This window comes from Gallinula chloropus (genome assembly GCF_964237585.1).
Source record: "Gallinula chloropus genome assembly, chromosome: 20".
Taxonomy (NCBI): domain Eukaryota; kingdom Metazoa; phylum Chordata; class Aves; order Gruiformes; family Rallidae; genus Gallinula; species Gallinula chloropus.
Genome location: NC_140105.1, coordinates 10,115,931 through 10,129,741, shown reverse-complemented (window position 1 = coordinate 10,129,741; position 13,811 = coordinate 10,115,931). Strand labels below are relative to the sequence as shown.

The 13,811-nt window shown below is 65.8% G+C and overlaps 1 protein-coding gene across 1 annotated transcript; it reads right to left on the bottom strand.

Moving 5' to 3' along the window:
* Positions 1 to 4,060: 4,060 nt before the first annotated feature.
* Positions 4,061 to 13,161, bottom strand: GCGR (glucagon receptor). The gene is made up of 14 exons (XM_084273601.1): positions 13,126 to 13,161; positions 7,262 to 7,423; positions 6,871 to 6,967; positions 6,638 to 6,745; positions 6,393 to 6,514; positions 6,196 to 6,302; positions 5,947 to 6,100; positions 5,718 to 5,877; positions 5,574 to 5,634; positions 5,274 to 5,343; positions 5,047 to 5,135; positions 4,794 to 4,932; positions 4,673 to 4,714; positions 4,061 to 4,596 (listed from the first exon to the last, which is right to left on the bottom strand). Exons 2-14 carry the CDS (start codon positions 7,310 to 7,312, stop codon positions 4,300 to 4,302), a joined length of 1,497 nt encoding a protein of 498 aa, XP_084129727.1. The 5' UTR covers positions 7,313 to 7,423; positions 13,126 to 13,161; the 3' UTR covers positions 4,061 to 4,299.
* Between the last annotated feature and the right edge of the window lie 650 nt (positions 13,162 to 13,811).

Here is a 13,811-nt window from a genome sequence, read left to right as displayed (position 1 = left end):
GGGTTCCTCACCGCCTTTGCCCACGAGCAGTGTGTCTCCCTGCTGCTCCATCGTTGCTGGCCGTGTGTGCCTGTGGCCTCTTGGGCCAGAGTCTTTGTTCTTCCCTTTTTTAGATGCCCAAGACATTCCAGTTTTCCATTTGAGACATCAGTGCCAGCAACAAAGGCCAGGGCTTTCCAAGCCTTTTCAGCCCCAACCCCATCCTACGGAGTCTTAACGTGGAAAGCTGAAGCTGCCTCTAACTTGGATTTCTTGTTCTCCAGAGGGGATCTTGCCCTGGCTCTTGCTCTGGACTCTTGATTTCACTGCAAGTGTGTGCAGCCCAGTGCTCCACGCTGGCCACACGCTGCCCTTGGGCCCTGGCAGCATCCTGGGAGCTGTCGCTGGACCAAAGATTTAAATGTTGAGACTATTAATACACGCGTATCCTCTTCCCTCCCCTGCTTTAATGGCAGTTCAACTATACTTAGCATTGCTAGGATTTCTCCTCAAGTGCATCTCTTTCCATGTAGCCATGACCCTGTTTACCTCCCATCACCAAAACATTCTTGGGGCTGCGTGCATGCCAGGGCGTGATGCCCGGTCCTGGCACGGTGCAATGGTTCCTTGGCCCCTTTTGATCCCAATTCTGCTGCAGCTGCCCCTGGGCCTGCTCCCTTCTCCTGGCTCTGCTGCCCTGTGTCTGGCTGGGAACCAGAGCAAGAAGTGCTGGTTAGTGCTGGTTAGTGCTGCCGTGGCCCCTCTAGCTCTTCCTGCAAGACACACACACCCCCCACTTCCTCCCTGGGCTGGCTGCTGTGGGGCCCCACGCTGTTCCCCATGGCTGTAGCCATCCTGGGGGCTGCCAGTGCCCCGGAGCCCGAGGGGGTGTGTGGGGGTCCTGCAGCCCAACCCCACCAGCCTCACAGCCTTGTTTTTCTCTTGGCTGGGGTGCTGTAAAGCCGGAGGCAAAGCAGCTGCTGGAGCTCTAATGAAATGTCATACAAAAATCATTCTATAAACAGGAGGTTTTTATGAAGACTGATCACAAACCCCAGGGGTGAGGGCGGTGAGGCGGCACAGAAGCGTGGCAGGCAGGTAGTGGGGGTGTCCCTGGGAGGCAGCAGGGCCGCAGGCCAGAGGATCAGGCTGTTTACCTATCCAAATGGAACTGGGGGAGGGTTTATTTTCCCTGTGACTCGGATACAGTGCTTATCATTAGATTAAACTGTGGGAGGGAGAGAGGTATGTGTTGTATCATTGAATTAAGCGTTGGGAAGAGGGGACAGCGGCGGGCAGAATCTACTTAGAAGACCAATTTGTGGTGCTCAATTCCCTTGATAAAGTGGGAGTATTCCTGCGAGGCGCCGCGGCCCCGGGGTGCCTGGCTGCAGCCACAGCGGTGCCGCTGCCCGGCCCGGCCAACTTGGGTGGTGAGTGGCAATTTATTGCCCCTTTCTGACATGTTTAACCTCACAGACAGGGACTGAGGCTGCAGCCAAGCCCAGCCTCTGCCCCCCAAGCTGGGGGCAGGGGAGGTGTGTTAGTTTGGCTGAGGGTGGTGAAACAGTGATGCGGGTCACCTGGAGAGATGAGAGATGCTTCCTACCTGGGAACGTTCCCAGACAGGCTGGCTGGGGCTCTGAGCATCCTGATCTAGCTGAAGGTGGCCCTATGGTCAGCCCTGGCTGTGGCCAGAGCCCCAGCAGCCGGTGGGCACGGCAGCACAGGGGCCACCAGCTGTCCCCTTCCAGGCCCTGAGGTGATGGGAAAGGACGCTGACAGCTGTCCCGTGGGAACCAGCTCCTTAGGCCGGGGCTGGCCCCGTGCCCAGGGGCTGCGGGCACCCTGGTCTGGGGTCCCAGGCACTGTGCCCCCTCCTGAGGAGGAGCCATGCCCAGGCATGGGTGGGAGCTGCTGGCTGTGTGGGACTGGGGAGACAACTGGGATGCGGGGGCTGCCGGCTCAGCCCGGCAGTGTGCCAGCTTTGGGTGGAGTGTCTGCAGGCAGAATGGAGGGGCTGGGGCAGGGGGTTGCGGGGCAATGCCAGGGGATGTCCCATGGCACTGAGGGGCATGTGGTGTGTCCGCAGGGACAGCCTGTGGGCTGGATTGGGGTTACCAAAGGGAACCGGTGTGTCCAGCGTGGCAGACAGGGAGCCCTGGTGCTTCATGTCCCCCCTCCCAGGCAGGGGCTGGGGGGTCCCTGTGCCCTTGGTGCTGTGGGCCCAGCCTGACCCCAGCGGGGCATCGCGGTGGCACAGAGCAGGGGGACAGTGGGGTGTTGCCAAGGCAACACAGGAGCAACAGGCAGAGGGCCCGGCGCCGCACGTTGACCATATTTACCTTCCCAGAAACCACTTCGTGCTCCAGCAATTTGCCTCAATTAGGCTCGTTACCACGACAGGAGGCCGCAGTGACGGCAGCGGCTTGTGGGGGCCCGCAGCTCCGCAGGGGCTGCTCTGGCCAGCTCTGGCTCCACAGCTCTGGGCAGGGTCCATCCCCCTCCCCATCCCCATCCCCATCCCCATCCCTGTGCACCCAGGCAGACCCCAACCCCTGCGCTCACCTCCCTTTGCCCCCTCAGCCCCGCTCCCCCCATGGCTCCAGCATCACCGCAGCGGTGCCACGCCGCCCCATGCCAGTGCTGCCACAGGCTCCCAGCACCCCCCCCTCCCACTAAGACCCAGACCCCATGTCCCCGCTGCCTGATGCTGCCCCAGCCCCTGGACGCCGCGTCCCCGCTCGGCCAGGGCAGACAGCGAGTTCTCGAGTAAACAGAGGAAAATTACTGCGCGCTCGGCACGGCGCTGCCGCCGGGTGCCAAGCACCGCGCAGCCGGGGCCGGCGCTGCAGACATGCTCTCCCCATGCCGTGGCCAGCCCTGCTGACGCCCTCCCAGTGGTCTGGGACCCCATCACCACCCTGGGCAGACAGCGTGGCTCCTGCTGTCCCTCATGCCATCCGGTGTGGGCGGGCAGGGCCGTGGAGCCGTGGCAGTGCTGGGGATGCTGGGACAGGGTGGGATTTGGCAGGGGGGTGGCCGGCTGCCCAGTGCTGCTGTTTATTGCATGGGGTTGCCGGTGGCTGCTGGGGTACAGCTGCGCTCACCCTGCTCCTCACGTCACCCTGTGCTGGGCTGCACGTGGCATGGGGACAGCCAGGAGGCCCAGGAGGGGCCTGTGGGGTGGGCAGCTGGCAGTGCCCCACACCCAGGGCCTGTGGGGTAGCAGGGGGTCGCAGCAGGGCTGTTTGTCTGTCCCGTGGGTGCCCCGACTGCAGAGGTGTGCCGGCTAATCCCCACACACCAGCCCATTGTGGTGCCCAAAGCCCTCAGCATCCGGGCTTAGCGCTCATTTGCACGGCACAAGCCTCTTAGGGTGCCAGCCCGCCGCACGCCCCTCTCGCCACAGCCCAACCTGCCGGCACCGGCACCCACATCCCTGCACCCCACGGTGCCACTCACGGTGCTCAGCGCCGCCGCAGCTACTGCCCGGGCCGTGGCCTGGGCCGGCTCCCAGGAGAGAGGGGGTGCCGGCGGGCAGAGCCAAATGATTTAATTAAGGGCTCCTGGCAGTGAGAGGACAGAGCCGATTAGCGGCCAGAGCAGAGCGTGTGCTGGCGGGAGCTGGAGCCCAGCCTGGCAGCACCGCCCCGGCCGCTGCCTCCCGTCTGCCCCGCTCACCTGCGTGGGGCAGGCTGTGGGGCAGGTAGTGGGGCTGTGGGACAGGCAGTGGGGCTGTGGGGAAGGCAGTGTGGCTGTGAGGCAGGCAGTGGGGCTGTATGCCGTTGTAGCCCATCCATGCTGGCTGGCCCAGCTCCCTGTGTGTGTGGCTGTGGCCATCCCCAGTGCCCATTTGGGCACACTGTGGGTGATGCCCACACCACCAGGACACCTGTACTGGACAGAGAGGCACACGCAGCTGGCCCTGCAGCCCGGCACGGGCCCACACCTATTTACAGATACGACAGATAAATTACAGCACTGCGCAAAGGGTCTCGAAGGCGCACGAGGGCAGCACCACAGGACAACCCCCCCACCCCACCCCACCCCACCCACAGATCCCCACCCCCATCCCACTGATCCCCTCCCCACAGAGGTCCAGGTCCCGCTCACCGTGCCTCACCCGCAGCCGGCCCAGCCACGTCCATCGTCCCGCGCGTGTCCGGCGCAGCGTCCTCACCGGGGCGGGCAGGGTCCCGCGCAGCCCGTGTGGCACCCGGAGGAGGACGGGGCTGGGAAGGGGGACGGCAGCCACCCCAAGCTGGCTCAGCCCGCGGCAGCAAGGGCTGGCACAGCCCTCCCACTCCAGCTGCAGGCTCAGAAGTGGCTCTCGGCCGTGGTCTCGGGGAACTCGTAGCAGTGGTGCCGGTCCCCCAGCGCAAGGTGCTCGGCGGTGCCGCGGTTGGCCTTCTCGAGGTAGTGGGTGCCAGGGCGCGCGGCGGCCGGGCTGCGCCCCATCCCGTTGGCACAGCCGCTCACCAGCTGGTGCTTCTCGCAGGCGCTGCCGGCACCATTGCGGGCGCCGGGCGCGTGGCTGTAGGTGTGCTTGTACTCCTCTGCCAGGTCCTTGCCCAGCTTCCAGCGCTGCCACCTCTTCAGCAGCTCTGCCTGCACCTGTGGGCAGCTCCTGTCAGCGCTGCCCCACACTGCTGCCTGCCTGAGCCACCCCCCATCCCGCCGTCCCGCTCACCTCCTTGTTGACGAAGCAGTAGAGAATGGCCACCAGCATCCCCTGGGTGGAGAGAGGAGTGAGGTGTGCAGCTGGAGCCTGACCCCCCTATCCTGAGGGTCCCTACGGGGGCTGGACTCACCTGGAAGGAGCTCAGGAAGAGGTCGAAGAAGAGTTTGACGTAGCGCAGGGTGCCCTGGGCGTGCTCATCCGTGATGAAAGCAAAGACCACCTCGTGGATGCCCAGCAGTGGGATCAGTGTCAGCGTGGACTTGGCCAGCCTGCATGGAGAGGGGCTCGTCAGCAGGGGGGGGCGTGGGGTGCACACACACCCCCACCCCCCACACACACCCCAGCCCGTGCACCACAGGGCCAGGGCTGTGCCCACCACCCACCGGAACTTGTAGTCGGTGTAGCGCATCTGGTGGGCACGGAGCTTGGAGACGAGGATCTGGATGATGCGGATGAAGATGAAGAAGTTGATCTGCAATGGAGGAGTCACCCGTGAGGGGCAGGGGCAGGACAGCTCTGTCCCTTGCCCAGGGCAGCCCCTTTTGCAGCAGGCTTGGGGGTCTTCCCAGCCATGGCACGAGGGCTATGGTGGGCAGAGCACCAGACTCACCAGGATGGCCAGGAACACAGGGAAGCGAAGGATCCACCAGAAGCCCATGTTATTGTTGGTGGTCCAGCACCTGCCAGGGAGGGGAGGGGAAGGGGACTGCTGGGCATCCCTGTGACTGGGCAGCTGCTGGAGCCTGGCACAGTGTCAGCATCCCCAGCCATGCGAGCACCGTGTCCCAGCGCCCTGCTCCTTGCACAGGGTGACAGCGTGGGGCTTCTCCAGGCTGTCACACCATCCCCACGCGTGTCCCACAAGCACCCACCCATACCCTGCACACCCGCTGCAGGGGCTGGTACTCACTGGATGTTCTCATAGAGGAACTTCACGACGACCCAGGGGATGAGGAACAGCACTGGTGCTCCTGGAAGGGAGGTGGGCAGGGGGCCCGTGAGGGATGGCGGGGGACACAGGCAGGGGACGGGGTGCTGGTCCCACCACACTCACCCCAGCCGATGCACAGGTAGAGGGTGAAGTAGCTCCTCTCAGAGAAGACAGCCACCACCAGCAGGTTGTGCAGGTAGATGCCCTCCACCAGCAGCCAGCAGTAGTTGGCCACGATGCCGTACTGCATAAAGACCGTGGCCGCCCGGCAGCCGGCAGCTGCCTGTGGGCAGGGGTCAGGGCTGCCCTCCGCCTGTCCCCACCCCCTGTCCCCCTCCAGCCCACCGCTCACCTCGTCACTCAGCCAGATGTGCACGTTGTAGTCATCGATCTTGTCGCTGTAGCGGGTCTTGAGCAGGATGTCGATGACCAGCACGGAGACGCCCTTCAGGATGAAGGAGGCGAAGAGGTTCATGTGGATGTAGTTCCTCATGCAGTGCAGCTTGCTGCAGAGGTGGGGAGTTGCTGTCAGTGGCATATACAGCCCCCCCCAGCACAGCCCCACCATCCCCCAGCCCAGCCACTGTGCCTGCACACCTACCTGAAGCCCAGCAGCAGCGCCAGGGCGAGGAGCAGCGCACACAGGGACACCGAGTAGCCCACGGTGTACATCACCTTGAAGCTGCCATAGGTCTTGGCGAATTTCTCCTGGAGAGGGAAGGAGAATAGGTGTGGGCAGGGGCAGGCAGGGCGGGCGGGCAGCGAGCCCCCGCGCCGCTGGCCCCCAGCTCTGCCCACCTGCGCTTCCAGGTCCTCGGCATCGAGCTCGCACTGCGTGGCGTCGCGCAGGGACTGTCCGCGGGGACCCGTCACCCACTGCCCATCCGGCCCACAGGTCTTGAAGACGTGTCTGTGCTTCACTGAGAGGGGAAGGGGCGAGGGGTGTGCAGGGCCTGGTGGTACCACCGGCGCTGGGCAACAGCCCAGGCCTGACCACACACACACATGTGCACACACCTCCCCCCAATATCCCCCCCCGTTACCTTTCTGGTACCAGGGCAGGAAGGAGGGGCAGGGCACGCTGGCAGTGCTGTTGGGCGGCGTGTCGGGCCAGCAGGAGAACTTGTCAAAGGTGCGGTTACAGACCAGCTCTGGGGATGGATGGCACATGGCAGCACTCCTGGCATCACCCTCAGCTGGGTGCTGCACTGGAGCCTGTCCCTCCCCTCCCCCCCCACCAGGTCCCTGTCCCCTTGGACCCCGCGCGGGGTCTCACCTGTGGGCGCGGGCAGGCGGCTCATGTTGCGCTGACACTCCTCGCTGTACGCCTTCCAGCTCTCGAAGAGGGAATCCGTGATCTGGGCAGCGGGGCCCTATGGGCACCGGGAATGTCACCCATGTGCTGCCTGCGGGGCTGCCATGCCAGGCAGGGCAGTGACCCCCCCAGCTTGGGAACAGTCTTGGGTGAGCACAGGCGAAGGTGCTGTGCTGTGCCACACTGTGCCGTGCCGCGTGGATGGCAACGCAGGGAGCAGAGGGCAGCAGCCGCTGCACACAGCGTGCCACAGCGAGGGGCAGCGGCACACAGGGGTGTCTTGGCTGCAGCTCTGGCACAGGCAGGGGGCTGGGCACGGCACAGGCCAGCATCACACATGGCACATCCTTACCTGACAGCAGAGAAGCAGCAGCAGGAGGATGAGGAGCCGTGGCTGGGACATCCCTCTGCTGGGCCACGAGCTGCATGGAGAGCAGTGCGGGCTGCCTGCCTTCCTACCGGCCCTCAGTAGCTCCTCTGTGCCGTCGGGGAAGGTCCTGGCGCGTGAGTGACCCTGCACGAGATGCTGGGTCACAGGGATGTGGGTGGCAGGACCCATCCTGGGGCAGAGCCAGGCATGGCTGGGTGCATGTAGGGGTAGGACCACCCCCCTAGACCTGGGTTAGGGCCACCCCACACCGGTGCTGATGCCCAGCAGTGCACCAGTGCTGCCCCCCACCAAGAGCCCTGGACCCCAGCAGCAGCCAAGATTGTTCCTCATGCCTGAGCATCTTCCCAGGGCAGCAACTGGTGCCCTGGCTGCCTCCCCTCCCCACCTTCTCACCACCTCCATGGCAGAGCAGTGTCCAGCAGTGGAGGTAGCCAGGCCCAGGGACAACCCCGCAGGGTGGCTCTCGGGGTGCCCTGTCCCCATCCCGGCAAGTCTGGGGATGGAGACGGGCAGGGAGCGGGCAGGGGTGGCTGCCAGCCCCGGGGCAGGTGCCCATTAACCCACAGGGACCTTGTGGGTCTCCGTGGCCCAGGGACTGGCTCAGCCACAGCTCCATCACCCCCAGCCTGTGGAAGCGCCGCGGTGCCCGAGCTCCGGTGCAAAGCCCGGCTCACGAGGCGCCGTAATTCCCTCCATCCCCCTAAGCCGGTTACGGGGCTCCTGAGCGGGATTTCGGCTCTTCCGACAAGGGCCCATTCTGCTGGCAGCTGTGTGGGGTGAGGGCAGCCGGGCAGGGGGGGTGACAGGGACAGGACAGACAGCGGTGCCGGTGCCACTGCAGACACTGTGGCATCAACCCCCCTCTGCCTCTGGCTTCTCCCCGGGCACGGGCCGGAGTGCCGCGCTCCCTGACCAGCCAGCGCTCCCAGGGCTCGCCGCTGTGCCCGGGTCTATTTTTATCCCTGGGAAAGTCGTGTTTCCTCCATGCAGACCCACTCGCCATGTCGCAAGCGGCTGCCTGAGAAGCTCATTAATCAGCGCGTGGGGCTCCAGATGCAGCTCAGGGAGCCGGACCTGCCGGCGCCCCTTATTTAGACAGTCCCAGGACAGAAGGATCTGTCTCCTGGGACAGAGCGCCCTGGGTGGGCTCTGGGAACAGGGACCTTTGGTGGGTGCTCACCAGCCACCTGCCCATGTCCTGTCCTCATCCCCCCCTAGCCCCTCACCAGCATCGCTCTCCTCATCCCCCACCCGCATCCCTGTCCCCGCCCAGCCCCATCAGCATCCCCACCTGCCCCCTCCTGCTGCCGCCCAGGGCTCAGCCCCATGGGAACCTCCCGGTGCCCATCCCCTCCATCCTGTCCCGGAGCATCCCTGCCCTGGGAGGGGACACTCCTCTCGGGCACGGCGGGTCAGCAGTAAACTCGCTGCCAGCCCCTCTGAGCAGCCGGGGGGGTGGGAGGGGGCAGCTTTGGGGCAGAGGTGTCTCTATTTTTAGCTGCCTGCGATGGGATTTAGCAGCGGGGAGGCCTCTGCCCTAGACTCCCCCCTGGGCTGGCAGCCGGTCCCCCCGGCCCCGGGGCTCTGCCGCGGCCAAGCTGGGCAGACTGCACTGGGTGAGGGGTCCTGGCGCGGGACTGGTCACGCTCCTGGCCCCCGGCACGGGGCTCCCCGCTCCGCAGCAGGGCCCTGCCCAGGCCCTTTGCCCCAGCTGCCCGTGGTGACGCACAGTCACAGCAACACGCCGGCCACCCCATCCCCGCGGTGCGAGGGACCCCCGGCAGCGCAGCTACCCCCCCCCCCGGTGTGCTCTTGGAGACACAGGCTGTCAGCAAACACCCAGTGTAGCTGTGGACCAGCCGCCCCAGGTTTGGCAGTGGCAGGGAAGAAGCACTGGTCCTGCATGGCCAGGATGGGGGTTCTTGGGGGGGGGAGTCAGACCACCAGCAGCAGGGAGTTGGCCTTGCCCGGCATCAGTGCCCACAGTGCTCAGAGCCAGGAGCCCCTCTCTGCCGTGCCCACTGCTTCCAGAGGGACCCAGCTCCATGTCACCAAGTCCCCTTACTCTGCTGTGCCCGGCAGCTCATGGTGACACCCATCCCTGCCTTGGCACCTCACCCCCAGCCAGGGACAGGCTTTGGGGGGACCCCCTGCCACTCCAAACCATGGGCACTGGGTGGGGGGCACCAAGCACGCAGGTGGGTGCATCGCCTGGGGCTGTGGTGTGCTGCAGTGGGCGTGCAGGGGACTTTTGCCCCACGCCAGCATTGGGCAACACGGTGTGTTCCCGTGTCGTGGCTCCGCGGCTGCTGACCCCCGCAGAGGTTGGGCTGCAAACACCCAGCTCCTGCTCCGCTGCTGCCACTGCAAAGGGGAGACCTCGTGCCCGGGATGGGGGAGAGGGAAGGAGGAACCAGCCCCGGGACAGCTGCACCCATGTGGCAAGGGGTCAGTGCTGGCAGCCCCAGCGCCGGGGGGCTGGAGGTGTCAGACACAGGCACCGTCATCGACACTTGGGGTGGAGGAGTGGGGCAGTCACTGGCCTCCAAATTCCTGTGCTGAGCCCTTCCTCGCTGCAGTGGCCGGGATAAAGCCAGGACCCCCCCCACCCCACTTCCCTGCAGCCCCTGGACCTGCAGCTCATGGCCCGGCAGCCTTGGGAGGGGCTGTGGTGAGCCACCCAGGTCAGGCTGCACCGCTGCTGCATCACACTGAGCCATGGGGAATGGAGGGGACAAGGCTGGTGTTGGGGATCTGTCCCCTCCCCCCCCCCCGCTGTGGGTGTGCAGCCCCCACGCTGCCCGGCAGCAGCTCTGTGCCCATGAAGATGCCCACGCAGACCCCCGTGGCTGGCGAGTGCCGACCCCTGCCCGGGGGTGGGGGACACACTGTCCTCTTCCCACCCAGTTTGACTCCCCAAGGGATTTTGGTGCCCAGGACAGCGCCCGGCTCTGGCTGCCCCCGCACGTGCCGGGGAACGAGCTCCACATCTGGGATCGCTGCCGCACGGATCAGTGGCTCCGTGAAGCCTCCACGGGGACGCTCGTGGGCAGCTGCAACGTGACCTGGGAGAGCCCCGGCACAGCCACAGCCCCGTACAAGCGCCGGGCGGCTGGTGAAGCCCACCACAGCCCAGCCCTGCGAGCGCAGACCCGTGCCCAGCGCAGCAGCCCTTGCTCAGGAGGCGGGGGGGGGGGAGAGGGGGGAGGAGGGGGCTGCATGCCCTCCAGACGCAGGGATTAGCCCCCAGTGCGCTAATGCAGCACTTTCCACGGCTGGCTTGGCTTTGAGCTCCGAGCTACCAGCCAGCGCAGCGGGGGCTTCGGCACTTGGCAGGGGAGGGGACGGTGCAGGGCCAGAGCTGATGCAATGCCAGCGCCAGCCTGGCCCTGCAGATGCTGCTCCACTTTCTGCCCAGGAGCATGGCAAGCGGGACAAGCCGTGGGGAGAACCCAGGAGGTCTGGCCAGCACCCTGTCCTTGTGTCCCTGCCCCAAGCTTGGGGAGGGGGACCTCCTGCTCCCCACCTGCGACCCACAACTGCTCCAATGTGCCCCGTAAAGCAAGTACAAGGACTGTGGGCAGCTGAGGAACAGCTGAGTTGCCCGGAGCAGCCCTCACACTGCAAGCCCTCAGCTCGGTTCACAGAGCTGCATGTTTGTGGAAATGCTGAGCAGCAGCCCAGGGAATGAGCCGACGTCACCGGGCACCAGCGAGGTTGGACTCTGCATCACTTTGGGCCAAGAAAACCTAAACCAACCCTGACAGTGGCTTCATCAGCTGCAGTGCAGGATGCCAGCAAAGGTCCTGTGCCATCAGGACCAACGCTCTTTACATCACCTTCACGACTGCCCCACTACCAAGAGGAAGGGATGGTCAAGGGCATCTTCCGTGGCTTCCACAGCACCAGGGAAGGAATGTGATCAGCAAGCACAGCTGGGCAGCCAGGCAGTGCCCAAATAGCCTTGCTATTTGGCTCTGGTGAGGGGATGCTGAGCCCCACAGCACCTCAGTCCTGGCTTGGGTAACCAGGCTTTTCATCACATTGCATGAAAACCCATAATAATACAGGAGGATGGCATGAGACACAGTGTGCCACGTGTGGTCGGCGTGTCACGGGGGAGGCACAGGACTGGGAAAAGCCTAGGAAAAGGTCAGTGCCGACAGGGCTGCGCGCACGTGCGCCTGCACTGGGAGCTCAGCACCCGCCTCCCAGGGCAGCGTGTCAGGAATGAACACTGCAGGCATCATGGAGCTTGGGATAACCTCCCGGTGCCTCCCCGAGGAGCCAGCTCAAACCCCACCCTGCCAACGTGCAGATGTGCAAGGGACACTGTGCACAGCATCCCACCCTGGCAGGGTCCTTCCCTGTACCAAGGCACCCCCAGCACATGGGCACAGCCAGACACCAGTCGTACTGGATGCAGGGGTGCAGTGGGGTGACTCCCATGCCCATCCATCCTCTGGTGCTCACTACTCACAGCCTGGGCTAGGGTCAACAGACGAGGACAAGGGGCCTGGCTGTGGGGAAAGCAGGACAGGAGGATGGAGGGGCATGGCCATCCCATCTCCCCTGCCTCTGCCTGCCTGGCATAGGGAGGCACGCAGAGCAGCCCTGCGCTGCCCATCAGGGCTTGCGGCCACATTTTTTTCCATTAACTATTTTTAATCCACATTTTGCCTCTTCTCCATTCAGCCTTTTTTTTTTTTTTTTGCTTTTCCCCCTCTCCAGGCAACAGAACATGAAATAATCTGCACTGCAGCGAGCGGAAAGGAGCGGGGACTGGCGGGAAGGACAGTGGGGCAGCACTAACATGCCGAGGAGGGGGTCCTGCGGGCCCTAAACTGTCCTGATGCACAGCTAAAGCCAAGGAAACCACGGGGACAGGGCCAACCACTGAATTTGCCATGGGTCAGGACATCCACACAGCAAGAGTGCAGCGTGGGGCAAGGCGCCTGCGTGGTGCTGGGTGGGCGCACGCTCGGCAGCGCTGGCTGGGTAGCGGTAGATGCCCCGTCCTTTGCCCATCCAGCCTCCATGGCTGCAGGGGAGATGCACCATGGTGCTCTGCTCTCTCTGGGAGAGCTGCCGGGCTGGGGAGAGCAGCACCAGACAGAGGTGATCTCAGCAGCTGCTTTGGAGATGCGCTTGCAACCAGGAGGGCGGCAAGGTCACATACCCAACATGTCCTGGTTAAACAAAGCCATTTACCAACATGGTGTTGACACAGCAGAGCTTGGGACAGAGTCACAAAGGGCACATGCAATGGGCCTCTGGAGCACCACAGAGCTTGGGGAGCGCTGGAAAGGCTGGAAAAGCGTCCCTGTCCCCCCCACTTTTGCCCCTTGGCAGGAAAGTCGTATGTGCTGCTGTGGGTCTCAACAGGGAGACCCAGTAGGTACCATGGTGGTGAGGGGCTTCTCAGGGAGATGTCCCCAGCATGACAGAGCCCAGCTGATACCCCTCGCCCAGGGCTCCCAGCAGCCAGGGCTGGGGTGCCCAACGGCTGAGCCCCTTCCCGGCGGCTCAGGCAGTGAGCAGGCACAGCCCAGGCGGGACACCATCCCCCAGATCCCACCCCCCCGGCCCAGGACACCCTTTGCCGAGGGGCTCAGCCACCCCCCGGGGTCGGCGTACAGCACCGGAACGGCCGTGGGAGCTGCCGCTCCGGACTCCCGGGGCTCAAGCCGCCGTCCCGGGGATGCGCGGCCACGACCCGAGTCCGCATCCAGCCGACGGGGCGAACGGCATCCCGGCGTCGGGGAGCCCAGAGACCGCGGGGACGGGCGCTGTCTCCCCCTCCTCCTCCCTCCTCTTCCCCGTACCTGTCGGGGCTGTGCTGGCGGCGGCTCCTGGTCGCATCTCGGTGCTGGCGGGGAGCGGGACCGGCGCGCTCGGCCGCTCCGGTGAAAACTTTCGCCGGAGCCGCGGCGGCGGCGGTTGTGGCGGCTCGGGGGGAGGGACCGGTGCGGGGGGAGGGACCGCGGGCCAAGAGCCGCGTCCCGCCGCCCCACTCCTCCCGCCGGCATGGGGGGAGCGCAGCCCGCTGCCCCCCGCCCCGCCCGGCGCCGCCAGACGCGGGTGTTCGGCGCGACGCTGCCCGCCCGGCCCCGCATCACCGGCGGCCGCGCCCGGTTGCTTGCGGGGGCGCCGGCGCTTGTCCCCCGCCGCCGGTGCTCGCCGCCAGCTCCTCCGCCCCGCCCCGCACCCGGGCACCGGCTCGGCTCGCTGGCGGGGCGGCGGAGGCAGCCAGTCCGCACCGGTCTCCGGGGGCTCGAGGTGCCCGAGGGTCCGGTGCAACCCTCCGGCTGGGTGCGCGGGGTCCCCCGGGGAGTTTCCCCCCCCGGTCCCAGCGAGGCGGCGGGGGGGGTCGGGGCTCTCCCGCGGTCCGTCCGCCCCCCCCCCTGCCCGGTCCTGCCTGTCACGCTGCCGCTTCGAGAGCCGCGCTCGTCCCGTCCCTCCCCCCCTCCCCCGGAGACCCGGACGAAGCTCTGCCGCGCCGCCGGGAGCC

Excerpts from the sequence above, each read along its gene's own strand:
- GCGR (XM_084273601.1), bottom strand. The coding sequence starts at position 7,312 with ATGTCCCAGCCACGGCTCCTCATCCTCCTGCTGCTGCTTCTCTGCTGT. Across the intron at positions 6,968-7,261 it reads TGCTGCTTCTCTGCTGTCAG|GGCCCCGCTGCCCAGATCAC; the intron begins GTAAGGATGTGC and ends CGGTGCCCATAG. Across the intron at positions 6,515-6,637 it reads CCTGCCCTGGTACCAGAAAG|TGAAGCACAGACACGTCTTC; the intron begins GTAACGGGGGGG and ends TTCCCCTCTCAG.